Raw genomic sequence first — 27,586 nt, 5'->3', positions numbered from 1 at the left:
GACCAGTAGCTGTAATGTGTAGAGCAAGTAGATAGGGTATGTACCTTTGAGGCAGACCCAGTAGCAGTAGATAGTTAGATAGCAGTGTGTATAGATACAGTATATACTGTAGGGTAGGTACCTTTGAGGCAGACCCAGTAGCTGTAATGTGTATAGAGCCAGTTAGATAGCAGTGTGTATAGGTAGGGTAGGTACCTTTGAGGCAGACCCAGTAGCTGTAATGTGTATAGAGCCAGTAGATAGTTAGATAGCAGTGTGTATAGATACAGTATATACTGTAGGGTAGGTACCTTTGAGGCAGACCCAGTAGCTGTAATGTGTATAGAGCCAGTAGATAGGGTATGTACCTTTGAGGCAGACCCAGTAGCTGTAATGTGTATAGAGCCAGTAGATAGTTAGATAGCAGTGTGTATAGAACCAGTAGATAGTTAGATAGCAGTGTGTATAGATACAGTATATACTGTAGGGTAGGTACCTTTGAGGCAGACCCAGTAGCTCTTCCACTTCCTCCTGGTGGCCGACTCCACCTTCTTGCTTTTCTTGTGAACCAGGAAGTTCTTGACGGCCAGCCGGCCTGCCTTCCTCACGGTTCCCTGGACGACGCCGTGCAGGGGATCTGATTGGTAGGCTGAACTCATGGTGCTCTGCTCGTCACTCAGGGCTGACCCCGCCTCCTCCAGACTCTCTGTCTGACATGAGCTCATCTCCAACTCCTGATCATAACATTACATTACATTCAAATCAATAAAGCTTTATTGTTCCCGAACTGCAATTAGTTTGCAGCTTAAAATACATAGACAGACAAAGGACTGAAAACAACAAACCCCCCTGAGAGCCTGGTCCCTCTCTAGGTTTCTTCCTAGGTTCTGGCCTTTTTCGGGAGTTTTTCCTAGCCAACGTGCTTCTACATCTGCATTGCTTGTTGTTTTGGGGGTTTTAGACTGGGTTTGTGTATCAGCTGATGTAAAAAGGGCTTTAAAAATCCATTTGATTTGAAACACACATAGCAGATGATGATTGTGATCGTGTGTGTGTGTGTGTGTGTGTGTGTGTGTGTGTGTGTGTGTGTGTGTGTGAACCAGAACCCACCTGTCTGAAGTTCTCGTAGACCCCCTGGACCCCCTCACTGGCTCCTCCCCCGCTGCTGCTTCCGCTGTCGCTGCCAGCGAACAGGCTCCGCCCCGCCGCCGAGCACACGGAGAAGGACATGGACATGGTCTTATAGCGCCGGGACTGATGCTCCGCCCCCGAAGCAGTCACCCCGTCGATGCCACTGTCCTCGTACTCACTGCCCTCTCCGGCTGTCACATCCTGGAAACACAGGTACAGTCACACAGGTGAGACACACACGACACAGGTAGAGATGAGACACACACGACACAGGTAGAGACACACACACACACACACGACACAGGTAGAGATGAGAAACACACACACACACACACAAACACAGGTAGAGATGAGACACACACCCACACGACACAGGTAGAGATGAGACACACACACACACACACACACGACACAGGTAGAGACACACCCACACACACACAGGTAGAGATGAGACACCCACACACACAGGTAGAGATGAGACACCCACACACACAGGTAGAGATGAGACACCCACACACACACGACACAGGTAGAGATGAGACACCCACACACACACACAGGTAGAGATGAGACACACACACACACACACACACACACAGGTAGAGATGAGACGCATACACACACATGACACAGGTAGAGACACACCCACACAGGTAGAGATGAGACACCCACACACACACGACACAGGTAGAGATGAGACACACACACACGACACAGGTAGAGATGAGACACACACACACGACACAGGTAGAGATGAGACACACACACGACACAGGTAGAGACACACCCACACACGACACAGGTAGAGATGAGACACACACACACACACGACACAGGTAGAGACACACCCATCCACAGACACACACACACAAGGTAGAGGTGAGACACACACAGTCTATGGACACTTGTTGCATTCTATTGGTCTCCAGACATGTGGTCAGACTGACAGAAAACCAAGCTTCAGTCCTGTCACACCAGCAGTCCTTCACCTTGAGTAGAGTCCATACCGTCTCTGCAGATGTGGAGGTGGCAACCCTGCCCTCAAAAAATCCTGATCCTACCCTGGCCAAACTTAGCCTAGTCTACAGACGGGTCTTTCTAGAAACTAGGGTACCAGTGGTGCCCTCAAAAAATCCTGATCCTACCCTGGCCAAACTTAGCCTAGTCTACAGACGGGTCTTTCTAGAAACTAAGTTACCAGTGGTGCCCTTAAAAAATCCTGATCCTACCCTGGCCTGCCTAGTCTACAGACGGGTCTTTCTAGAAACTAGGGTACCAGTGGTGCCCTTAAAAAAATCCAACAAGTTGAGGTCACTGATCCTACCCTGGCCAACCTTAGCCTAGTCTACAGACGGGTCTTTCTAGAAACTAGGGTACCAGTGGTGCCCTTAACAAATCCTCCACTCTAATTGGTTTGTTTTTCATGTGGAATCACATTTACATCGACTCCGGAAATGACTAAAAATCAGTATCATATTAGTGTTATACCATGGCATTCTTGAATCCTCATTTCTGATTGGCTTAAACGGCATTCCAGAGCCTGCATGGTTGCCCTATAACGCACGGTACATCAGCACGGTACATCAACACGGTACATTGTACATCAGCACGGTAGAATTCAACATACATCAACACGGTACATCAGCACGGTAGAATTCAACACGGTACATCAACACGGTACATCAGCACGGTACATCAGCACGGTACATCAACACGGTAGAATTCAACACGGTACATCAGCACGGTACATCAACACGGTACATCAGCACGGCACATCAACACGGTAGAATTCAACACGGTACATCAGCACGGTAGAATTCAGCACGGTACATCAGCACGGTACATCAGCACGGTACATCAACACGGTACATCAACACGGTAGAATTCAACACGGTACATCAACACGGTACATCAACACGGTACATTCAACACGGTACATCAACACGGTACATCAACACGGTACATCAACACGGCACATCAACACGGCACATCAACACGGTAGAATTCAGCACGGTACATCAGCACGGTACATCAGCACGGTACATCAACACGGTACATCAACACGGTACATCAACACGGTAGAATTCAACACGGCACATCAACACGGTAGAATTCAACACGGCACATCAGCACGGTACATCAACACGGTACATCAACACGGTACATCAGCACGGTAGAATTCAACACGGTACATCAACACGGTACATCAACACGTAGAATCAACACGGTACATCAACACGGTAGAATTCAGCACGGTACATCAACACGGCACATCAACACGGTACATCAACACGGCACATCAACACGGTAGAATTCAACACGGTACATCAACACGGTACATCAACACGGTAGAATTCAACACGGTACATCAGCACGGTACATCAGCACGGTAGAATTCAACGGCTACTAACCTTAGCCTAGTCTACAGACGGGTCTTTCTAGAAACTAGGGTACAGTTCATTTTGACATGTTTTATGTTTGAGCTGCATTTTGAAAGCAAAAGTCGAATTGAAAACATTATTGGCGTTGTTGAATTAGAATTTCACAATAGCAAGCTACAGGACTGATGGTTTGGTGAGCTAAACTAGCGAGTCTGTCTGTTTGGTTACCACGGCAACCACTGTCGAGTAAACCTGCTAGCTACTTCAGCGGATGCTAAAACACATTTCTAGGTTTCTTGGTGAGCTAAACTAGCAAGTCTGTTTGGTTAACACAGCCACTACACTGTACGCCATCTAGTAAACGCGCTTCATCAGTGGATGTTACACACAGTTCTACCTGCATTATCGATCATAGCGTGTTGCTGGAAAAAAACTACACTACCGTTCAAAAGTTTATAACACCACTACATATCCACAATACAACATGTATAACAACAATGTATACAACAATATTACAATGAACACTACCGTTCAACAGTTTGGGGTCACTTAGAAATGTCCTTGTTTTTGAAAGAAAAGCTTTTTTTTTTTTTTTTTTTGCTAGGACACCCATGCATACCCCACAACACATGCCACACGAGGTCTCTTTCACAGTCCAGAACAGACTATGGGAGGCGCACAGTACTACCTAGAGCCATGACTACATGGAACTCTATTCCACAGTACTACCTAGAGCCATGACTACATGGAACTCTATTCACACGTACTACATAGAGCCATGACTACATGGAACTCTATTCCACAGTACTACATAGAGCCATGACTACATGGAACTCTATTCCACAGTCTACATAGAGCCATGACTACATGGAACTCTATTCCACAGTACTACATAGAGCCATGACTACATGGAACTCTATTCCACAGTACTACATAGAGCCATGACTACATGGAACTCTATTCCACAGTACTACATAGAGCCATGACTACATGGAACTCTATTCCACAGTACTACATAGAGCCATGACAACATGGAAAACAGTACTACATAGAGCCATGACTACATGGAACTCTATTTCACAGTACTACATAGAGCCATGACAACATGGAACTCTATTCCACAGTACTACATAGAGCCATGACTACATGGAACTCTATTCCACAGTACTACATAGAGCCATGACTACATGGAACTCTATTCCACAGTACTACATAGAGCCATGACTACATGGAACTCTATTCCACAGTACTACATAGAGCCATGACTACATGGAACTCTTTCCACAGTACTACATAGAGCCATGACTACATGGAACTCTATTCCACAGTACTACATAGAGCCATGACAACATGGAACTCTATTCCACAGTACTACATAGAGCCATGACCACATGGAACTCTATTCCACAGTACTACATAGAGCCATGACTACATGGAACTCTATTCCACAGTACTACATAGAGCCATGACTACATGGAACTCTATTCCACAGTACTACATAGAGCCATGACTACATGGAACTCTATTCCACAGTACTACATAGAGCCATGACTACATGGAACTCTATTCCACAGTACTACATAGAGCCATGACTACATGGAACTCTATTCCACAGTACTACATAGAGCCATGACTACATGGAACTCTATTCCACAGTACTACATAGAGCCATGACCACATGGAACTCTATTCCACAGTACTACATAGAGCCATGACTACATGGAACTCTATTCCACAGTACTACATAGAGCCATGACTACATGGAACTCTATTCCACAGTACTACATAGAGCCATGACTAGATGGAACTCTATTCCACAGTACTACATAGAGCCATGACTACATGGAACTCTATTCCACAGTACTACATAGAGCCATGACTACATGGAACTCTATTCCACAGTACTACATAGAGCCATGACTAGATGGAACTCTATTCCACAGTACTACATAGAGCCATGACTACATGGAACTCTATTCCACAGTACTACATAGAGCCATGACTACATGGAACTTATTCCACAGTACTACATAGAGCCATGACTACATGGAACTCTATTCCACAGTACTACATAGAGCCATGACTACATGGAACTCTATTCCACAGTACTACATAGAGCCATGACTACATGGAACTCTATTCCACAGTACTACATAGAGCCATGACTACATGGAACTCTATTCCACAGTACTACATAGAGCCATGACTACATGGAACTCTATTCCACAGTACTACATAGAGCCATGACTACATGGAACTCTATTCCACAGTACTACATAGAGCCATGACTACATGGAACTCTATTCCACAGTACTACATAGAGCCATGACTACATGGAACTCTATTCCACAGTACTACATAGAGCCATGACTACATGGAACTCTATTCCACAGTACTACATAGAGCCATGACTACATGGAACTCTATTCCACAGTACTACATAGAGCCATGACTACATGGAACTCTATTCCACAGTACTACATAGAGCCATGACTACATGGAACTCTATTCCACAGTACTACATAGAGCCATGACTACATGGAACTCTATTCCACAGTACTACATAGAGCCATGACTACATGGAACTCTATTCCACAGTACTACATAGAGCCATGACTACATGGAACTCTATTCCACAGTACTACATAGAGCCATGACTACATGGAACTCTATTCCACAGTACTACATAGAGCCATGACTACATGGAACTCTATTCCACAGTACTACATAGAGCCATGACTACATGGAACTCTATTCCACAGTACTACATAGAGCCATGACTACATGGAACTCTATTCCACAGTACTACATAGAGCCATGACTACATGGAACTCTATTCCACAGTACTACATAGAGCCATGACTACATGGAACTCTATTCCACAGTACTACATAGAGCCATGACTACATGGAACTCTATTCCACAACAAGTAACTTGTGCCAGCAGTAAAATTAGATTTAAAAAACAGATAGAAATAAACCTTATGGAACAGTGGGGACGGTGAAGCAAAACACAGACACATGCTTACAAAACACACAACATACAACATACAACATACAACATACAACATACAACATACAACACGTACAACATACAACATACAACATACAACATATACAACATACAACATACAACACACAACATACGTACAACATACAACATACAACATACAACATACGTACAACATACAACATACAACACACAACATACGTACAACATACAACATACAACATACGTACAACATACAACATACAACATACAACATACGTACAACATACAACATACAACATACAACATACGTACAACATACAACATACAACATACAACATACGTACAACATACAACATACGCACTATACACACGGATGTTCTGGTATAGATATGTTGTAATACAACGCCTGAGGACACACACTTAATATGTTGTGAAATATGTTATGAATGTATTGTAATGTTGTTTTTTAAAAATGTATAACTGCCTTAATTTTGCTGGACCCTGGGAAAAGTAGCTGCTGTCTTGACAGGAACTAATGGGGATCCATAATAAACCCCAGGAAGAGTAGCTGCTGCCTTGACAGGAACTAATGGGGATCCATAATAAACCCCAGGAAGAGTAGCTGCTGCCTTGACAGGAACTAATGGGGATCCATAATAAACCCCAGGAAGAGTAGCTGCTGCCTTGGCAGGAACTAATGGGGATCCATAATAAACCCAAGGAAGAGTAGCTGCTGCCTTGGCAGGAACTAATGGGGATCCATAATAAACCCCAGGAAAAGTAGCTGCTGTCTTGACAGGAACTAATGGGGATCCATAATAAACCCCAGGAAGAGTAGCTGCTGCCTTGACAGGAACTAATGGGGATCCATAATAAACCCCAGGAAGAGTAGCTGCTGCCTCGGCAGGAACTAATGGGGATCCATAATAAACCCCAGGAAGAGTAGCTGCTGCCTTGGCAGGAACTAATGGGGATCCATAATAAACCCCAGGAAGAGTGGCTGCTGCCTTAGCAGGAATTAATGGGGATCCATAATAAACCCCAGGAAGAGTAGCTGCTGCCTTGGCAGGAACTAATGGGGATCCATAATAAACCCAAGGAAGAGTAGCTGCTGCCTTGGCAGGAACTAATGGGGATCCATAATAAACCCAAGGAAGAGTAGCTGCTGCCTTGGCAGGAACTAATGGGGATCCATAATAAACCCCAGGAAGAGTAGCTGCTGCCTTGGCAGGAACTAATGGGGATCCATAATAAACCCCAGGAAGAGTAGCTGCTGCCTTGGCAGGAACTAATGGGGATCCATAATAAACCCCAGGAAGAGTAGCTGCTGCCTTGGCAGGAACTAATGGGGATCCATAATAAACCCCAGGAAGAGTAGCTGCTGCCTTGGCAGGAACTAATGGGGATCCATAATAAACCCAAGGAAGAGTAGCTGCTGCCTTGGCAGGAACTAATGGGGATCCATAATAAACCCCAGGAAGAGTAGCTGCTGCCTTGGCAGGAACTAATGGGGATCCATAATAAACCCAAGGAAGAGTAGCTGCTGCCTCGGCAGGAACTAATGGGGATCCATAATAAACCCCAGGAAGAGTAGCTGCTGCCTTGGCAGGAACTAATGGGGATCACTAATAAAAACAAATGAACATTTCTAGCAGCAAAATGTGTTAAATTATAGCCGTGGTATTAAAAGGGAGAATAAACCAGGGGTTCTCTGGGTTCTCTGGGTTCTCTGGAACATATTGCAACTCCGTGGAACGTCAGTTCCACTCCTCTAGCGTGTCGTGGAACACACCTTCCACGTCGTTCTGTAGTTTCCATAGAACACACAGTCCCTCGTTAATTATCCCTTACGTATGCTACCAGTGTGGTCTATGATATGCATTCGGTGTGCATCCTATGACTAAAAAACAAACATGGAGTCAGTGTAACAACATTGTGACATCCTACCTGTATGGTCTGTGCCCTGCGTCCCTGCATTGTGGAGCAGGTGGCAGCCCGGGGATTGGTTAGCCCCTCAGACAGGCAGTGTGAGCGTCGGCAGGGCAGAGTATACGCTCCGTACGAGTTCCCATCATCCTCCTCTTCCGGAGACACCATCTTATCACCCTCTCGGGCGGAGCGGTTAGCGTCATGGTGCCACTTAGCGTAGCGTCCAGCGGGTCGGCGGGTCGGGGTCATCTGACCCCCGTAGAGCTGGTCCAGGGAGTTGGCTCGGCCTGCTGCGTCCAGACTCTCCAGACCCTCAGGGGACACGAGCCCCAGCAGGCCGTCACAATCAGGGAAGTCTTCTACCTCCTCCGTGTCGATGATCTCCTCTGTGCTGAAAAGAGACGTAAATTGAATGGATTTGAACTGACAACCCCTCCAGTTGGCCGATTCTCTACACTTACATGTTAGTCATTTAGCATATCCAGAGTGTGTAGTGGACATTTCCTGTATTTACCAAATCATGAGAGCAAACCACAACACAAGTCAGAGTTATCATAAAGTCCATCTTTAATTATATGAGCTCCATCACAACCCTGTGACTCTCAGATCAATTCAGTGTCTATCAATGAATTCTCTGAGAGTCCCTTACATTGCAACTGAGATCCTTTATAGCAAAAAGACACACATAGCCAGACGGCATTGGCTATAAATTATCATTCAGCTTTTGTCTCTAAACTATGTTCTCATCTCGCTCTCAGGACCATAAAACAAAACCTCATCAACAGGCATATATCAAATACACCCCTCCTGGACAAGATCACAGAGACACAGTGACTGGCACACAGACATTGTGGAGCCAATAAATAATTGGTTTAAAAGATATGTTTACATATGAAGACAAGCTTGACCCCTCCCCTTTCTGCGGCCCAAGTAACTGACCCCATGACAGAGAACAGATAACTGCAACCGGCCACCACTATAGTACAACAAGATACATTCTGATGAGAAGTAACTCACAAGCATATAATGAAAATAAAAACATCTTATCTATGTTACCCAACTAATTCAGATTATTCCCCAACAAGTGACTTACAATTAGTGCATTAATCTACAAGTAATTAAGTTCAAAAAAACTCATATCATAGTCATAGTATATCACGGTCATTCTCTAAACCTGGTGACTTCTCTAACCTGGTGAGGTGTTCCCTGGCTGACCTGGTGAGGTGTTCCCGGCTGAGGTCTGACTTCTCTAACCTGGTGAGGTGTTCCTGGCTGAGGTCTGACTTCTCTAACCTGGTGAGGTGTTCCTGGCTGAGGTCTGACTTCTCTAACCTGGTGAGGTGTTCCTGGCTGAGGTCTGACTTCTCTAACCTGGTGACCTGAGGTCTGACTTCTCTAACCTGGTGAGGTGTTGCCGGCTGAGGTCTGACTTCTCTAACCTGGTGAGGTCTGTTAACCTGGTGAGGTGTTCCTGGCTGAGGTCTGACTTCTCTAACCTGGTGAGGTGTTGCCGGCTGAGGTCTGTCTCTAACCTGGTGAGGTGTTCCCGGCTGAGGTCTGACTTCTCTAACCTGGTGGTGAGGCTGAGGTCTGACTTCTCTAACCTGGTCAGGTGTTCCAGGCTGAGGTCTGACTTCTCTAACCTGGTGAGGTGTTGCCGGCTGAGGTCTGACTTCTCTAACCTGGTGAGGTGTTCCCGGCTGAGGTCTGACTTCTCTAACCTGGTGAGGTGTTTCCGGCTGAGGTCTGACTTCTCTAACCTGGTGAGGTGTTCCCGGCTGAGGTCTCACTTCTCTAACCTGGTGAGGTGTTCCCGGCTGAGGTCTGACAGACTGAAGTCCAGACTGTCGTCTTCTCTCCACATGTCGGCTGATTTGGATCTCTTCTTCTTGAAGCTGACCACCTCTCGAGGTTCCCTAGGTCCGTCTCTAGTCTTCTGAAGGTAGGTCGCCTCCCCTGTGTTACTGTATAGGCCCAGTCCTCTGTCCTGTAGACCCTGGGGTTCGTGGGGTCTAGTCCCAGGTGACTCTGCGTCTTGATGGGGCGTTACAGACGGGTTGTCTAGGTGGGTATGGCAGGAGACGGGCCGGAGGTTCATGGCCACGCGGTCCACCCAGATCGGAGAGGAGTAGTCTGACAGGACATTGGTCTGGTTGAAGGGCTCCAGGGCGTGATCCGCTAAGGACTGTGGGATACTAGGGGTGCTGCTGGAACGCGTGGAGGTCTCAGAGTTTCGGTGATCCACTTTGCCTTGCGAGGCGTGACAGTCACGGGAGCGGCGGCTGGAACCAGAACTGGACTGATGGTGCTTGTTGGAGACGCGGAGCGATCGAGACATGTGCTTACGGGACAGGTGGCCATGTTGGGTGCCGTAGAAGGCGTGATCGACGTTCTGGCTCTCCACGTTGCCCATGGTTACAGTCTACATCAGAAAAGACAGGTAACTACACGGATATAAACAACTCATGACGTTACAGAGATGTGTGTCAAAACCCCAACATTTTAATTATTGACAATTCACGAAGTAGAACACACGATGTCCTGCCGACAATAACATAACCGGCATCCGTATGTATCATAAATGTAATCTTGCCAAGAACTTCGTATCATATATCAGTTAACCAACCTGAAGTCTGGCGTTGACATCACTGGCATGTTGAGTTCCAACCGTCAGGCTGTCTATCCAATCACAGAGAGGAGAGGAGAGGAGAGGAGAGGAGAGGAGAGGAGAGGAGAGGAGAGGAGAGGAGAGGAGAGAGAGAGAGAGAGAGAGAATGGTCCTGATGCCGCTGATATGTACTCAAAAATATCTGGGAGAAGAGAGAAAACAGAAACCCTGGTCAGTCATCGCTGTAAAAAAAAAGAACTAAACTTACAATAGTCTTTCTGAAGGAACATGAACTTTAACAATAGTCTTTCTGAAGGAACATGAACTTTAACAAGAGGAGGGACTCTGCCTGCTGGGAATCAATTGCAGACATTTTGTGGTTAAAGTTGAACATATTTAATTACCCAATCAGTGACTGGGACCACACAGAAATGGGGGTTGTGAGAACAGTGATCAGCTAACAGTTTTACTACGATCTGAGAGAGTCACAGCTTTACTACAACCACACGCCTGTATTAAGCTAGCAAGCTGGTTTTACTGGGCTACGAAATATGTTCAAGTGTGGTTGCCATTAGTTACAACAAGACCTAATAAACTGTAGGAAAAGTCACATAAACACTTCTGATTGTACCACACACACACACACACACAGCAAATAAAAATAAAAATACCATAGCCTACAACATTAGTTCTTTAAACAGGGATGCTCTGTGGGTGAGTGTTCAGATTTCCCTCGTTGACTAGAATCCGATTGAAGTTGTGAATATCAATCTGTACTCTATCAGAACAATGTTTAATAGTTTAATGTCGGGGCTACCGAGTGGCACAGCGGTCTAAGGACACTGCATCTCAGTGCTAGAGGCGTCACTACAGACCCTGGTTCGATTCCAGGCTGTATCACAACCGGTCGTGAGTGGGAGTCTGGGCGCACAATTGACCCAGCGTCGTCCGGGTTAGAGGAGGGTTTGGCCAGTGTAGGCCGTCATTGTAAATAAGAATTTGTTCTTAACTGGCTTGCCTAGTTAAATAAAATAAAAAAATGGCTGACTGCATCAAGACAAAAGGAGATGATGCGGACTACAGGAAAAGGAGGACCGAGCACGCCCCCATTCTCATCGACGGGGCCGTAGTGGAGCAGGTTGAGAGCTTCAAGTTCCTTGAGGTCCACATCACCAACAAACTATCATGGTCCAAACACACCAAGACAGTCGTGAAGAGGGCACGACAACACCTATTCCCCCTAAGGAGACTACAAAGATTTGGCATAGGTCCTCAGATCCTCAAAAGGTTCTACAGCTGCACCATCGAGAGCATCTTGACCATTGAGAGCAGCACCAGTAGTTAGAGTAAGGTGAGCAGCACCAGTAGTTAGAGTAAGGTGAGCAGCACCAGTAGTTAGCACCAGTAGTTAGAGTAAGGTGAGCAGCACCAGTTCCTCTGTGTTAGTTGTATGTCAAACTAGAGTAAGAGGAGTGAGGAAGGGGAGGAGAAAGAGGAGGAGTGAGGAGGGGAGGAGAAAGGGAGGAGGAGGAAGGGGAGGAGAAAGAGGAGTGAGGAAGGAAGGGGAGAGAAAGAGGGAGGAGGAGTGAGGAAGGGAGGAGAAAGAGGAGGAGGAGGAGTGAGGAAGGGAAGGAGAAAGAGGAGGAGTGAGGAAGGGAGGAGAAAGAGGAGGAGTGAGAAAGGGAGGAGTGAGGAAGGGGAGGAGAAGAGGAGGAGTGAGGAAGGGAAGGAGAGAAAGGGGGAGGAGAAAGAGGAGGAGGAGGAGAGAGGGGGAGGAGAAAAGAGGAGGAAGAGAGAGGGAGGAGGAGAAAGAGGAGGAGTGAGGGAAGGGGAGGAGGAGTGAGGAAGGGGAGGAGAAAGAGGAGGAGGGGAGGGGAGGAGAAAGAAGGAGGAGGAGTGAGGAAGGGAAGGAGAAAGAGGAGGGTGAGGGAAGGGGAGGAGAAAGAGGAGGAGGAGGAGGCATCTGCCTCTAAGGGAAGGAGAAAGAGCCACCTTCTGAGAAAGGGGGAGATCCTCCTCCCCCTCCCCCTCCTCCCTCTCTGCAGATGACCGTCAACCATTTTGAAAAGAGGAGTGAGGACAGGGGAGTTTGCTAAGTCAGGAGGAGACCCTGTGCAGAGGTTCTGCTCAGAGAGGAGGAGGAGCTCTGAGGAGGGAGGGAGGGAAGGGGAGGATGACATCTCACGTCTTGGAGGATGGGGGTAACAACCTGCCCGCTTGACCCTATCCCTCCTCTCTTCTGCAGACCATCTGGGATGACCTTCTCTCTCTACAGTAGTCTTTCGCTCAGTAGTATCCCTGACCGCTGGCTACGTCCCTGCCGTCTTCACTATTCTGATGGTCTGCACCCCTCCTGAAAAAACCTACACTCTATTCCGATGTCGAAGGAAAAAATAAGATAATTCCAGTATCCCTTCTTTCTTTTCTCTCCAAAACTCTTTAAGTGTGCCGGACAGAGGAGAGTTACGCTAATGGTTGGAGCTGACCTTCTTTGTTTCCAAATCAGTCAGGTTTCAAGACTAGTCATCAACTACCTCTTCCCCTCTCCATCACGGAGCGCTCCCCTGCTCCAAAAGCCTCTCTCCTCTGCTCTCATCCCCCTACCCTCCATCGGCTGCCTTCCCTCTCTGAACCATCAGATCCTCCTCTCCACCCTCTCCATTGGGCATCTCCATCTCCATCCCCTCTCCATCCCCCTACCTCTACCTCTCTCCATCCCCGTACCTCTCCATCTCTCCTCACCCCTGCTCTCATCCCACTGGTGTCCCTCCAGGGCTACCTGTTCCAGGCCCTCTCTCTTCTCGCTCCATACCCCTAAGTCACTCTGGCTCTCCATAACCTACCTCTACCTCTCCATCCCCCTATGCTCCATCCCACAATTAACTTCTCCATCCCCCTTCTCCATCGACCAGGTCTCTCCATCTCTGCACCTCTCTCTCCATCCCCATACCTCTCTCCATCCCGGATCATCTCCATCAAGCTGAACCTCCCCAGACGGGCTGCTCTTCCTCCCCATCCCCCTACCTCTCCATCCCCCTACCTCTCTCCATCCCCCTGACAACTCTCCATCCCCCTACCTCTACCTCTCTCCATCCCCTACCTCTGATCCCCCTCCTCTCCATCCCCCTAGTTCTCCATAACCCCAAGGCGGTCCATCGTTCCCCTCCAGGTTCATGCTCTACAACCATCCCCCCCTACCTCACTCCATCCCCCCCAGGTCTCCATCCCAGGCACTCTGTCATCCCCCGTCTGGATTACCTGCTCTCCATCCCCCTACCTCCCCATCCCCCTGCCTGTGCCATCCCCCCTACAACTCATCTCCCCCTACCCTCCCCATCCCCGTCTGGTGTTCCATCCCCCAAGTTCTCTCCATCCCCCCGGCTCCATCCCCCTCTCTCCATCCAGGTTAGCTCTCCATCCCCTACCTCTCCATGGTGCTTGCCTCCACGGAGCTCTCTCCATCCCCCTACCACTCCACCTCTAGGCCTCTCCATCCCCACCTCAGGCCCTACACCTCAAACCCCCTACACCTCTCCATCCCCCCCCACCTCTCCATCCCCCTACCCTCTTCATCCCCCTACCTCTCCAGCCCATCAAAACCTACCTGCTCTCCATCCCCCAGTGGTGGAACAAACTCCATCCCTGTCACCTCTACCTCTCTCCATCCCCCACCTCTCCATCCCCTGACCTTCCATCCCCCCTCTCTCCATCCCCCTACCTCTAAATGTAATCCATCTCCCTACCTTAAAAGGGGAGATGCACTATTCTAGTGGCTCCATCCCCCTGGAAGGTCATCTCTGAATCCCCCAATTTCTCTCCGCTCTCCATCCCGTCTGCTACCTCTAAATGTAATGTTAAATGAGTGAGGAAGGGGAGGAGAAAGAGGAGGAGGAGTGAGGACCTCTACCTCTCTCCATCCCCCTGAGGAAGGGGAGGGGATCCCCCTACCTCTCCAGGAGGAAGGAAGGAGAAGAGGAGGACCTCTCTCCAGGAGAAAGAGGGAGGAGTGATACCTCTCTCCAAAGAGGACCTCTCCACCTCCATCACACCTCTCCATCCCCCTACATTTCCATCCCCCCCCTCCAGGAGTGACCTCTCTCCATCCCCCTACCTCTACCTCTCTCCATCCCCTACCTATTCTCTCCATCCCCCTACCTCTCTCCATCCCCCACCTCTCCATCCCCCTACCTCTACCTCTCCATCCCCCCTCCTGAACCTCTCCACCCGCCCTTTTACCTGAGGAGGACCCCCCCTACAAATAGTTCTCCATCCCCACACACTTTTCACAAGGGAAAAATACAGTCGTCATCTCCCTCTCTCCATCCCCCTACCTCCTCCATCATTCCTATCTCCATCCCCTAGTCTCCCCCCTCTCCATCCCCCTACTAATGGTCTCCCCCCTACCTCTCCATCCCCTACCTCCTCCATCTACCTCTCCCTCTCTCTCATCCCTCACCTAATCCATCCCCCTACCTCTCCATCCCCCACCTCTCCATCCCCCTCCTCTCCATCTCTCCATCCCCCTCTCTCCATCCCCCTACCTCTCCCTCTCTCCATCCCCCTACCTCTACCTCTCTCCATCCCCCTACCTCTCCCTCTCTCCATCCCCTACCTCTACCCTCTCCATCCCCCTACCTCCCTCTCTCCATCCCCCTACCTCTCCCTCTCTCCATCCCCCTACCTCTCCATCCCCCTACCTCTCCATCCCCCTACCTCTCCATCCCCCTCCCTCTCCATCCCCCTACCTCTCCATCCATCCCCTCCCTCCTCTCCATCTCCCTACCTCTCCATCCTCCATCCCCTACCTCTCCATCCCCCCCTACCTCTCCATCCCCCTACCTCCCCTCTCCATCCCCTACCTCTCCATCCCCCTACCTCTCCATCCCCTACCTCTCCATCCCCCCCTACCTCTCCATCCCCCTACCTCTCCATCCCCTCTCCATCCCCCACCTCCCCATCCCCCTACCTCTCCATCCCCTACCTCTCCATCCCCCTACCCTCTCCATCCCCCTACCTCTCTCCATCCCCCTACTCTCCATCCCCTACCTCTCCATCCCCCCCTACCTCTCCATCCCCCTACCTCTCCATCCCCCTACCTCTCTCCATCCCCCTACCTCTCCATCCCCCTACACTCTCTCCATCCCCTACTCTCTCCATCCCCCTACCTCTCTCCATCCCCTACCCTCTCCATCCCCCTACCTCTCTCCATCCCCCTACACTCTCTCCATCCCCCTCTCCTCCATCCCCTACCTCTCCATCCCCCTACCTCTCCATCCCCCACCTCTCTCCATCCCTCTACCTCTCTCCATCCCCCCCTACCTCTCCATCCCCCTACCTCTCCATCCCCCTACCCTCCATCCCCTACACCCTCTCCATCCCCCTACCTCTCTCCATCCCCCTACCTCTACCTCTCTCCATCCCCCCCTCCATCCCCCCCTCTCCATCCCCCATCCCCCTACCTCATCTCTCCATCCCCCATACCTCCCCTCTCTCCATCCCCCTATCCCTCTACCTCTCTCCATCCCCCTACCTCTACCCTCTCTCCATCCCCCTACCTCTACCTCTCCATCCCCCTACCTCCATCCCTCTCCATCCCCCTACCTCTCCATCCCCCTACCTCTCCATGCCTCCCTCTCTCCATCCCCCCCTACCTCTCTCCATCCCCCCACCTCTCCATCCCCCTACCTCTCCATCCCCCTACCTCTACCTCTCTCCATCCCCCTACCTCTACCTCTCCATCCCCCTACCTCTCCATCCCCTCCCCCTCTCCATCCCCCTACCTCTCCATCCCCCTACCTCTCCATCCCCCTACCTCTCCATCCCCCTACCTCTCTCCACCCCCTACCTCTCCACCCCTACCTCTCCATCCCCTACCTCTCCATCCCCTACCTCTCCATCCCCTACACCTCTCCATCCCCCTACCTCTCCATCCCCTACCTCTCCCATCCCCCTACCTCTCCATCCCCCTACCTCTACCTCTCCATCCCCCTACCTCTACCTCTCCATCCCCTACCTCTCTCCATCCCCCTACCTCTCCATCCCCTCTCCATCCCCTACCTCTCCATCCCCCTACCTCTCCATCCCCTACCTCTCCATCCCCCTACCCTCTCCATCCCCCTACACCTCTCCATCCCCCTACCTCTCCATCCCCCTACCTCTCCATCCCCCTACTCTCCATCCCCTCTCCATCCCCCCCCCTACCTCTCCATCCCCCCCCTACCTCTCTCCCATCCCCCTACCTCCTCTCTCTCATCCCCTACCTCTCCATCCCCCTACCTCTCCATCTCCCTACCTCTCCATCTCCCCCCTCTCCATCCCCTACCTCTCCATCCCCTACCTCTCCATCCCCTACCTCTCCATCCCCCTACCTCTCCATCCCCCTACCTCACCCTCTCCATCCCCCTACCTCTCCATCCCCCCCCTCTCCATCCCCCTACCTCTCCATCCCCCTACCTCTCCATCCCCTACCTCTCCATCCCCCTCCCCTCTCCACCCCCTACCTCTCTCCATCCCCTACCTCTCCATCCCCCCTCTACCTCTCTCCATCCCCCCCCTACCTCTCCATCCCCCTACCTCTCCATCCCCCCCCCTACCTCTCCATCCCCCTACCTCTCCATCCCCCTACCTCTCCATCCCCCTACCTCTCCATCCCCTACCTCTCTCCATCCCCCTACTCTCCTCCATCCACCCTACCTCTCTCCATCCCCCCCACCTCTCCATCCCCCCTACCTCTCCATCCCTCTACCTCTCCATCTCCCCTACCTCTCCATCCCCCTACCTCTATCCCCATCCCCCTCTCCATCCCCCTACCTCTCCATCCCCCTACCTCTCCATCCCCTACACCTTCATCCCCCTCTCTCCATCCCCCTACACCTCTCCATCCCCCTACCTCTCCATCCCCTACCTCTCCATCCCCCTACCTCTCCATCCCCCTACCTCTCCATCCCCCTACCTCTCCATCCCCCTACACCTCTCCATCCCCCTACACCTCTCCATCCCCCTCTCCTCCATCCCCCTACCTCTCCATCCCCCTACCTCTCCATCCCCTACACCTCTCCATCCCCCTACACCTCTCCATCCCCTACCTCTCCATCCCTCCATCTCCCATCCCCCCCTCTCCATCCCCCTACACCTCTCCATCCCCCTACCTCTCCCATCCCCCTACACCTCTCCATCCCCCTACCTCTCTCCACCCCCCCTACACCTCTCCATCCCCTACCTCTCATCCCCCCCTATCCCCTCTCTCCATCCCCCTACCTCTCATCCCCCTACCTCTCTCCATCCCCCTACCTCTCTCCACCCTACACCTCTCCATCCCCCTACCTCTCTCCATCCCCCTACCCTCCATCCCCTACCCTCTCCATCCCCCCTACACCTCTCCATCCCCCTACACTCTCTCCATCCCCTACCTCTCCATCCCCCCTACCTCTCCATCCCTACCCTCCTCCATCCCCCTACACCTCTCCATCCCCTACACCTCTCCATCCCCTACACCTCTCCATCCCCCCTACCTCTCCATCCCCCTACCTCTCCATCCCCCTACCTCTCCATCCCCTACACCTCTCCATCCCCTACACCTCTCCATCCCCTACACCTCTCCATCCCCCTACACCTCTCCATCCCCCTCCATCCCCCACCTCTCCATCCCCCTACCTCTCCATCCCCTACCTCTCCATCCCCTACCTCTCCATCCCCTACACTCTCATCCCCCTACACCTCTCCATCCCCCTACACCTCTCCATCCCCTACCTCTCTCCACCCCCCTACCTCTCCACCCCCTACCTCTCTCCATCCCCCTACACCTCTCCATCCCCCACCTCTCCCATCCCCCTACCTCTCCATCCCCCCTACCTCTCCATCCCCCTACCTCTCCATCCCCCTACACCTCTCCATCCCCTACACCTCTCCATCCCCTACACCTCTCCATCCCCCCTCTCTCCATCCCCCTACCTCTCCATCCCTACACCTACCTCTCCATCCCCCATCACCCATCTCCATCCCCTACACCTCTCCATCCCCTACCTCTCCATCCCCTACACCTCTCCATCCCCTACCCTCTCCATCCCCTACCTCTCTCCATCCCCTACACCTCTCCATCCCCCTACACCTCTCCATCCCCCTCCATCCCCTCTCTCCATCCCCCCTACCTCTCCATCCCCCTACCTCTCCATCCCCTAAACCTCTCCATCCCCTACCTCTCCATCCCCCTACCTCTCCATCCCCCTACCTCTCCATCCCCCTACACCTCTCCATCCCCACCTCTCCATCCCCCTACCTCTATCCCCTCTCTCCATCCCCCTACCTCTACCACTCTCCATCCCCCTACACCTCTCCATCCCCCTACCTCTCCCTCCCCCCTACCTCTCCATCCCCCTACCTCTCATCCCCCTACTCCTCTCCCCCTACCTCTACCTCTCCATCCCCCCTACCTCTCCATCCCCCTACCTCTATCCCCCTCTCCATCCCCCTACCTCTCTCCATCCCCCTACCTCTCCATCCCCCCTACCTCTCTCCATCCCCCTACACCTCTCCATCCCCCTACCTCTCCATCCCCTACCTCTCTCCATCCCCCTACCTCTCCATCCCCTACACCTCTCCATCCCCCTACCTCTCCATCCCCCTACCTCTCTCCATCCCCCTACCTCTCCATCCCCTACCTCTCCATCCCCCTACCTCTCCATCCCCTACCTCTCCATCCCCCTACACTCTCTCCATCCCCTATCCCCCTCTCCATCCCCCTACACTCTCTCCATCCCCCTACCTCTCCATCCCCCTACCTCTCCATCCCCCTACCTCTCCATCCCCCTACCTCTCCACCTCTCCATCCCCCCACCTCTCCATCCCCCTACCTCTATCCCCCTCTCCATCCCCCTACCTCTCCATCCCCTACCTCTCCCCCCCTACCTCTCCATCCCCCTACACCTCTCCATCCCCTACACCTCTCCATCCCCCTACCTCTCCATCCCCCTACCTCTCCATCCCCATCACCTCTCCATCCCCTACACCTCTCCATCCCCCTACCTCTCATCCCCTACCTCTCCATCCCCCACCTCTCCATCCCTACCTCCATCCCCTCTCTCCATCCCCCCCTACCACTCTCTCCATCCCCTACCTCTCCATCCCCCTACCTCTCCATCCCCTACTCTCTCCATCCCCCTACCTCCATCCCCTACCTCTCCATCCCCCCTACACTCTCTCCATCCCCCTACCTCTACCTCTCTCCATCCCCTACACCTCTCCATCCCCTACCTCTCCATCCCCTCTCTCCATCCCCCTACCTCTCCATCCCCCTCTCTCCATCCCCTACACCTCTCCATCCCCCTCACCTCCATCCCCTACACTCTCTCCATCCCCTACCTCTCCATCCCCCTACCTCTCCATCCCCCCTACCTCTCCATCCCCTACACCTCTCCATCCCCCTACACTCTCTCCCCCATCCCCCCTACCTCTCTCTATCCCCCTACCTCTCCATCCCCCTACCTCTTACCTCTCCATCCCCCCTACCTCTCATCCCCCTACCTCTCATCCCCCTACACCTCTCCATCCCCTACACCTCTCCATCCCCCACCTCTCCATCCCCCTACCTCTCTCATCCCCCTACCTCTCTCCATCCCCCTACCTCTCCATCCCCCTACACCTCTCCATCCCCTACCTCTCCACCTCTCCATCCCCCTACCTCTCCATCCCCCTACACCTCTCCATCCCCTACCTCTCCATCCCCCTACCTCTCTCCATCCCCCTACCTCTCCATCCCCCTACACCTCTCATCCCCCTACACCTCTCCATCCCCTCTCTCCATCCCCTCTACCTCTCTCCATCCCCCTTTCTCTCCATCCCCCTACCTCTCCATCCCCTACCTCTCCATCCCCCTACCTCTCCATCCCCCTACCTCTCCATCCCCCTACCTCTCCATCCCCCTCCATCCTCTCCCCACCTCTCCATCCCTACACCTCTCCATCCCCCTACCTCTCTCCCCACCCGCCCTACCTCTCCATCCCCTACACCTCTCCATCCCCCTACACCTCTCATCCATCCCCCTACACCTCTCCCATCCCCCTACACCTCTCCATCCCCCTACCTCTCATCCCCCCTCTCTCCATCCCCCTACACCTCTCCATCCCCTACACCTCTCCATCCCCCTACCACCTCTCTCCATCCCCTACCTCTATCCCCTCTCCATCCCCTACACCTCTCCACTCCCCTCCTCTCCATCCCCTACCTCTCCATCCCCTACCTCTCCATCCCCCTATCACCTCTCCATCCCCCTACACTCTCTCCATCCCCCCTCTACCTCTCCATCCCCCTACTACTCTCTCCATCCCCCCCCCTACCTCTCTCCATCCCCCTACCTCACCTCTCCATCCCCCTACCTCTACCTCCTCTCCATCCCCCTACACCTCTCCATCCCCCACTCTCTCCATCCCCCTACCTCTCCTCTCTCCATCCCCCTACCTCTCCCCTCTCTCCATCCCCTACCCTACCTCTCTCCATCCCCCCCTACCTCCTCTCTCCATCCCCCTACCTCTACCTCTCCATCCCCTACCTCTCCATCCCCTACTCTCTCCATCCCCCTACTCTGCCCTCTCCATCCCCCCCTCTACCTCTCTCCATCCCCTACCTCTCCATCTACCCTACCTCTCCATCCCCCTACCTCTCCATCCCCTACCTCTCCATCCCCCTACCTCCATCCATCCCCCTACCTCTACTCTCTCCATCCCCTCTACCTCTCCATCCCCCCCTCTCCATCCCCCTACCTCTCCATCCCCCTACCTACATCTCTCCATCCCCCTACTCTCTCTCCATCCCATCCCCTACCTCTCCATCCCCCTACCTCTACCTCTCTCCATCCCCCATCCCCTACACCTCTCCATCCCCCTACCTCTATCCCCACCTCTCTCCATCCCCACCTCTCCATCCCCCACCTCTCTCCATCCCCTACCTCTCCATCCCCTACCTCTCCATCCCCTACCTCTACCCCTCTCCATCCCCTACCTCTCCATCCCCTACACCCCTACACCTCTCCATCCCTCTCCATCCCCCTACCTCTACCTCTCTCCATCCCCTACCTCTACCTCTCTCCATCCCCCTACCTCTCATCCCCTACCTCCATCCCCTACCTCTCCCCCTCTCTCCATCCCCCTACCTCTCACCTCCCTCACATCCCATCCCCTACCTCTACCTCTCCATCCCCCTACCTCTCTCCATCACCCCCTACCTCTCTCCATCCCCTACCTCTCCATCCCCCTCCTCCCCCTACCCCTACCCTCTCCATCCCCCTACCCTCCATCCCCCACCTCTCCATCCCCTCTCCATCCCCTACCTCTCCATCCCCCCTACCTCTCCATCCCTCTACCTCTCCATCCCCTACCCCTACCTCTCTCTCCATCCCCCCACCTCTCCCATCCCCCTACCTCCTCCCCCTCTCCATCCCCCTACTCCTCCCCTACCTCTCCATCCCCTACCTCTCCATCCCCTCTCTCCATCCCCCTACACCTCCACCCCCTACCTCTCCATCCCCTCCTCTCCTACCTCTCCATCCCCCTATCCCTCACCTCTCCATCCTAAACCTCTCCATCCCCTACCTCTCCATCCCCCCCCTACACCTCTCCATCCCCTACCTCTCCATCCCCCCCCTACCTCTCTCCATCCCCCTACCTCTCTCCATCCCCTACCTCTACCCTCTCTCCATCCCCTACCCTCTCCATCCCCCTACCTCTCTCCATCCCCCTACCTCTCCATCATCCCCCCTACCTCTCTCCATCCCCCTACCTCTACCTCTCTCCATCCCCCCTCTCCATCCCCCCCTCTCCATCCCCCTCTACCTCTCTCCATCCCCCCCTACCTCTATCCCCCTCTCCATCCCCTACCTCTACCTCTCTCCATCCCCCTACCTCTACCTCTCATCCCCCTACCTCTCCATCCCCCCCTACCTCTCCATCCCCTACCTCTCCATCCCCCTACCTCTCCATCCCCCTACCTCTCATCTACCCTACACCTCTACCATCCCCCTACCTCTCCACCCCCTACACCTCTCCATCCCCCTACACCTCTCCATCCCCTACACCTCTCCATCCCCCTCTCATCTCTCCATCCCCCCTCTCTCCATCCCCTACCTCTCTCCATCCCCATCCCCCCCACCTCTCTCCATCCCCCCCCACCTCTCCATCCCCCCTACCTCTCCATCCCCTACCTCTCCATCCCCCCTCCTCCATCCCCTCTCTCCCCTCTCCATCCCCCCCTACCTCTCCATCCCCCTACCTCTCCCCTCTCCATCCCCCTACCTCTCCCCCTCTCCATCCCCCTACCTCTCCATCCTCTCCATCCCCCTACCTCTCCCCCTCTCCATCCCCCTACCTCTCCATCCCCCTACCTCTCCATCCCCCCATCCCCCACCTCTACCTCCTCTCCATCCCCTACCTCTCCCCCTCCCCTACCTCTCTCCATCCCCCTACCTCCTCTCCCTCTCTCCATCCCCTCTACCTCTCTCATCCCCCTCTCTCCATCCCCTACCTCTCTCCATCCCCTACCTCTCCATCCCTAACCTCTCTCCATCCCCTACCTCTACCTCTCTCCATCCCTACCTCTCCATCCCCTCCATCCCCCTACCTCTATCCCCTACCTCTCCATCCCCCTACCTCTCCATCCCCCTACCTCTCCATCCCTACCTCTCCATCCCCCTACCTCTCCATCCCCCACCTCTCCATCCCCCTACACCTCTCCATCCCCTACCTCTCCATCCCCTCACCTCTCCATCCCCCCACCTCTCCATCCCCCTACCTCTCCATCCCCTACCTCTCCATCCCCCTACCTCTCCATCCCCCTACCTCTCCATCCCCTACCTCTACCTCTCCATCCCCTACCTCTCCATCCCCTACCTCTCCATCCCCTACACCTCTCCATCCCCTACACCTCTCCATCCCCCTACCTCTCCATCCCCCTACCTCTCCATCCCCCTACCTCTCCATCCCCCACCTCTCCATCCCCTACACCTCTCCATCCCCCTACACTCTCCATCCCCCTACCTCTCCATCCCCCTACCTCTCCATCCCCCCCTCTACCTCTCTCCATCCCCCTACCTCTACCTCTCTCCATCCCCCTACCTCTACCTCTCCATCCCATCCCCCTACCTCTCTCCATCCCCCTACCTCTCCATCCCCTACCTCTCCATCCCCCCTACCTCTCCATCCCCCTACCTCTCCATCCCCCTACCTCTCCATCCCCCCTACCTCTCCATCCCCCCCACCCTCCATCCCCTCTACCTCTCCATCCCCCTACCTCTCTCCATCCCCCTACCTCTACCTCTCCATCCCCCTACACCTCTCCATCCCCCTACACCTCTCCATCCCCCCTACCTCTCCATCCCCTACCTCTCCATCCCCCTACCTCTCCATCCCCCTACCTCTCCATCCCCCTACCTCTCCATCCCCCTACACCTCTCCATCCCCTACCTCTCCATCCCCCTACACCTCTCCATCCCCTACCTCTCCATCCCCCTACCTCTCCATCCCCCTACCTCTCCATCCCCTACTCTCTCCATCCCCTACACCTCTCCATCCCCTACCTCTCCATCCCCCTACACCTCTCCATCCCCTACCTCTCCACCTCTCTCCATCCCCCATCCCCTACTCTCTCCATCCCCTACACCTCTCCATCCCCCTACACTCTCTCCATCCCCCCCCTACCTCTCCATCCCCTACCTCTCCATCCCCTACCTCTGCCTCTCCATCCCCCTACCTACCCCTCTCCATCCCCCTACCTCTCTCTCCATCCCCTACACCTCTCTCCATCCCCCTACACCTCTCTCCATCCCCCTACCTCTCCATCCCCTACCTCTCCATCCCCTACACCTCTCTCCATCCCCTACACCTCCCCTACCTACACCTCTCCATCCCCTACCTCTCTCCATCCCCACCTCTACCTCTCCATCCCCTACCTCTCCATCCCCTACCTCTCCATCCCCCTACCTCTCCATCCCCCTACTCTCCATCCCCCTACCTCCATCCCCCTACACCTCTCCATCCCCCTACCTCTCCATCCCCCTACACCTCTCCATCCCCCCTACACCTCTCCATCCCCCTCTCTCTCCATCCCCCTACCTCTCCATCCCCCACACCTCTCCATCCCCCACCTCTACCTCCATCCCCCTACCTCTACCCCTCTCTCCATCCCCTACCTCTACCCCTCTCCATCCCCTACCTCTCCCTCTCTCCATCCCCCTACCTCTACCTCTCTCCATCCCCTACCTCTCCCCCTCTCCATCCCCTACCTCTCCCTCTCTCCATCCCCCTACCTCTACCCCTCTCCATCCCCTACCTCTACCTCTCTCCATCCCCTACCTCTCCCTCTCCATCCCCCTACCTCTCCATCCCCCTCTCCATCCTCCTACCCTCTCCATCCCCCCTCCTCCATCCCCTACCTCTCTCTCCATCCCTCTCCCCCTACCTCTCTCCATCCCCCTACCTCTCTCCATCCCCCTACCTCTCTCCATCCCCCCCTACCTCTCCATCCCCCTACCTCTCTCCATCCCCCTACCTCTCCATCCCCCCCTAGTGAACCCTCCCATCCCCCTACCTCTCTCCATCCCCCTACCAGATCCCCTCTCCATCCCCTACCTCCATCCCCTCCTCCTCCATCCCCCTACACCTCTCCATCCCCCACCTCTACCTCTCTCCATCCCCTACCTCTACCTCTCCATCCCCCTACCTCACCTCTCTCCATCCCCCTCTACCTCTCCATCCCCCTACCTCTACCTCTCCATCCCCCTACCTCCCTACCCTCTCTCCATCCCCTACCTCTCTACCACTCTCATCCCCTACCTCTCCCCTCTCCATCCCCCTACCTCTACGGTGTTACCTCTATCTCTCCATCCCCCTACCTCTCCATCCCCCTCCTCTCCATCCCCCCTACCTCCTCCATCCCCCTACTCTCTCCATCCCCCTACCTCTACCTCTCCATCCCCCCTACCTCTAGGGTCCCCTCTACCTCTCTCCATCCCCCCTACCTCTACCTCTCCATCCCCTGTTACCTCTCCTCATCCCCCTACCTCTCCATCCCCTACCTCTCCATCCCCCTACCTCTCCATCCCCCTACACCTCCATCCCCTACACCTCCATCCCCCTACACCTCCATCTCCCCCTACACCTCTCCATCCCCCCATCTCCATCCCCACTCTCTCCATCCCCCCACCTCTCCATCCCCCACCTCTCCATCCCCCACCTCTCCATCCCCCTACCTCTCCATCCCCTACCTCTCCATCCCCCTACCTCTACCTCTCTCCATCCCCCTACCTCTCCATCCCCCTACCTCTACCTCTCCATCCCCTACCTCTCCATCCCCCTACCTCTACCTCTCTCCATCCCCCTACCTCTCCCCTCTCCATCCCCTACCTCTCCCCTCTCCATCCCCCTACCTCTCCCCCTCTCCATCCCCACCTCTCCCCCTCTCCATCCCCTACCTCTCCCCTCTCCATCCCCTACCTCTCCCCTCTCCATCCCCCCTCTCCCCCTCTCCACCCCCCTCTCTCCATCCCCTACCTCCTCTCCCTTCTCCATCCCCCTACCTCTCCCATCCCCTACCTCTCTCCATCCCCCTACCTCTCTCCATCCCCATCTCTCTCCATCCCTCTACCTCTCTCCATCCCCCTACCTCTCTCCATCCCCTACCTCTCCATCCCCCCTACCTCTCTCCATCCCCCTACCTTCCATCCCCCTACCTCTCTCCATCCCCTCTCTCCATCTCTACTCCTTCCACCCACCTCTCCCAGGGAAATGCTGCAGTGAACTAACTTTGATGAGGACTCAGGTCAGTTTCACTTCAGTAACACTAGACTTTAGTGCACTGTGTTATGTTATTCACTCAGAGGACAGAGAGACAGATAAAGAGGGGGAGCGAGCGAGAGAGGGGAAATGAACGGGGGAGCACGAGGGAGGGGGAGCGAGAGAGGGGAATGAACGGGAGGAGCGAGAGCGAGGGTGAGCGGGGGGTGGCAGAGGGAGGGGAGAGCGAGAGAGGGGGGAGAGAGCGAGAGAGGGCGAGAAGAGAGAGAGGGAGGGAGAGCGAGGTGGGGAGAGCGAGGTGGGGAGAAAAAGCTTTCGAATGACTGCTTGATGAGATGAGAGCCTTAAGGCGACCAACTGTCCTGCAACTGTTACAGTAGTCACATGATCATTCCAACTGGGTTTTATTATTTAAAGCTGACTAAAGCCAGACTAGAGGACCATGTTCCCTCTGACCACCCAGGGGCCTGTAGCCAGACTAGAGGACCATGTTCCCTCTGACCACCCAGGGGCCTATAGCCAGACTAGAGGACCATGTTTCCTCTGACCACCCAGGGGCCTATAGCCAGACTAGAGGACCATGTTTCCTCTGACCACCCAGGGGCCTATAGCCAGACTAGAGGACCATGTTCCCTCTGACCACCCAGGGGCCTATAGCCAGACTAGAGGACCATGTTCCCTCTGACCCACCCAGGGGCCTATAGCCAGAGTAGAGGACCATGTTCCTCTGACCACCCAGGGGCCTATAGCCAGACTAGAGGACCATGTTCCTCTGACCACCCAGGGGCCTA

General features: G+C 53.9%; 1 protein-coding gene across 1 annotated transcript in view; it reads right to left on the bottom strand.

The window, feature by feature from the left end:
• Positions 1-27,586, bottom strand: part of LOC115128169 (rho guanine nucleotide exchange factor TIAM1-like) — a 202,912-nt gene that overhangs the window by 102,588 nt on the left and 72,738 nt on the right. Inside the window, exons 3-7 of the mRNA XM_065000598.1 lie at positions 11,038-11,221; positions 10,211-10,833; positions 8,430-8,802; positions 1,090-1,311; positions 476-713 (exon numbers count right to left, since the gene is read on the bottom strand). Of these exons, the coding sequence (XP_064856670.1) occupies positions 476-713; positions 1,090-1,311; positions 8,430-8,802; positions 10,211-10,824 (1,447 nt within the window). The 5' untranslated portion in view covers positions 10,825-10,833; positions 11,038-11,221. The remainder of the gene's footprint in view (positions 1-475; positions 714-1,089; positions 1,312-8,429; positions 8,803-10,210; positions 10,834-11,037; positions 11,222-27,586) is intronic.

Source organism: Oncorhynchus nerka, linkage group LG14, assembly GCF_034236695.1.
Source record: "Oncorhynchus nerka isolate Pitt River linkage group LG14, Oner_Uvic_2.0, whole genome shotgun sequence".
NCBI classification, from domain to species: domain Eukaryota; kingdom Metazoa; phylum Chordata; class Actinopteri; order Salmoniformes; family Salmonidae; genus Oncorhynchus; species Oncorhynchus nerka.
This window is presented reverse-complemented; position numbering and strand designations above follow the sequence as displayed.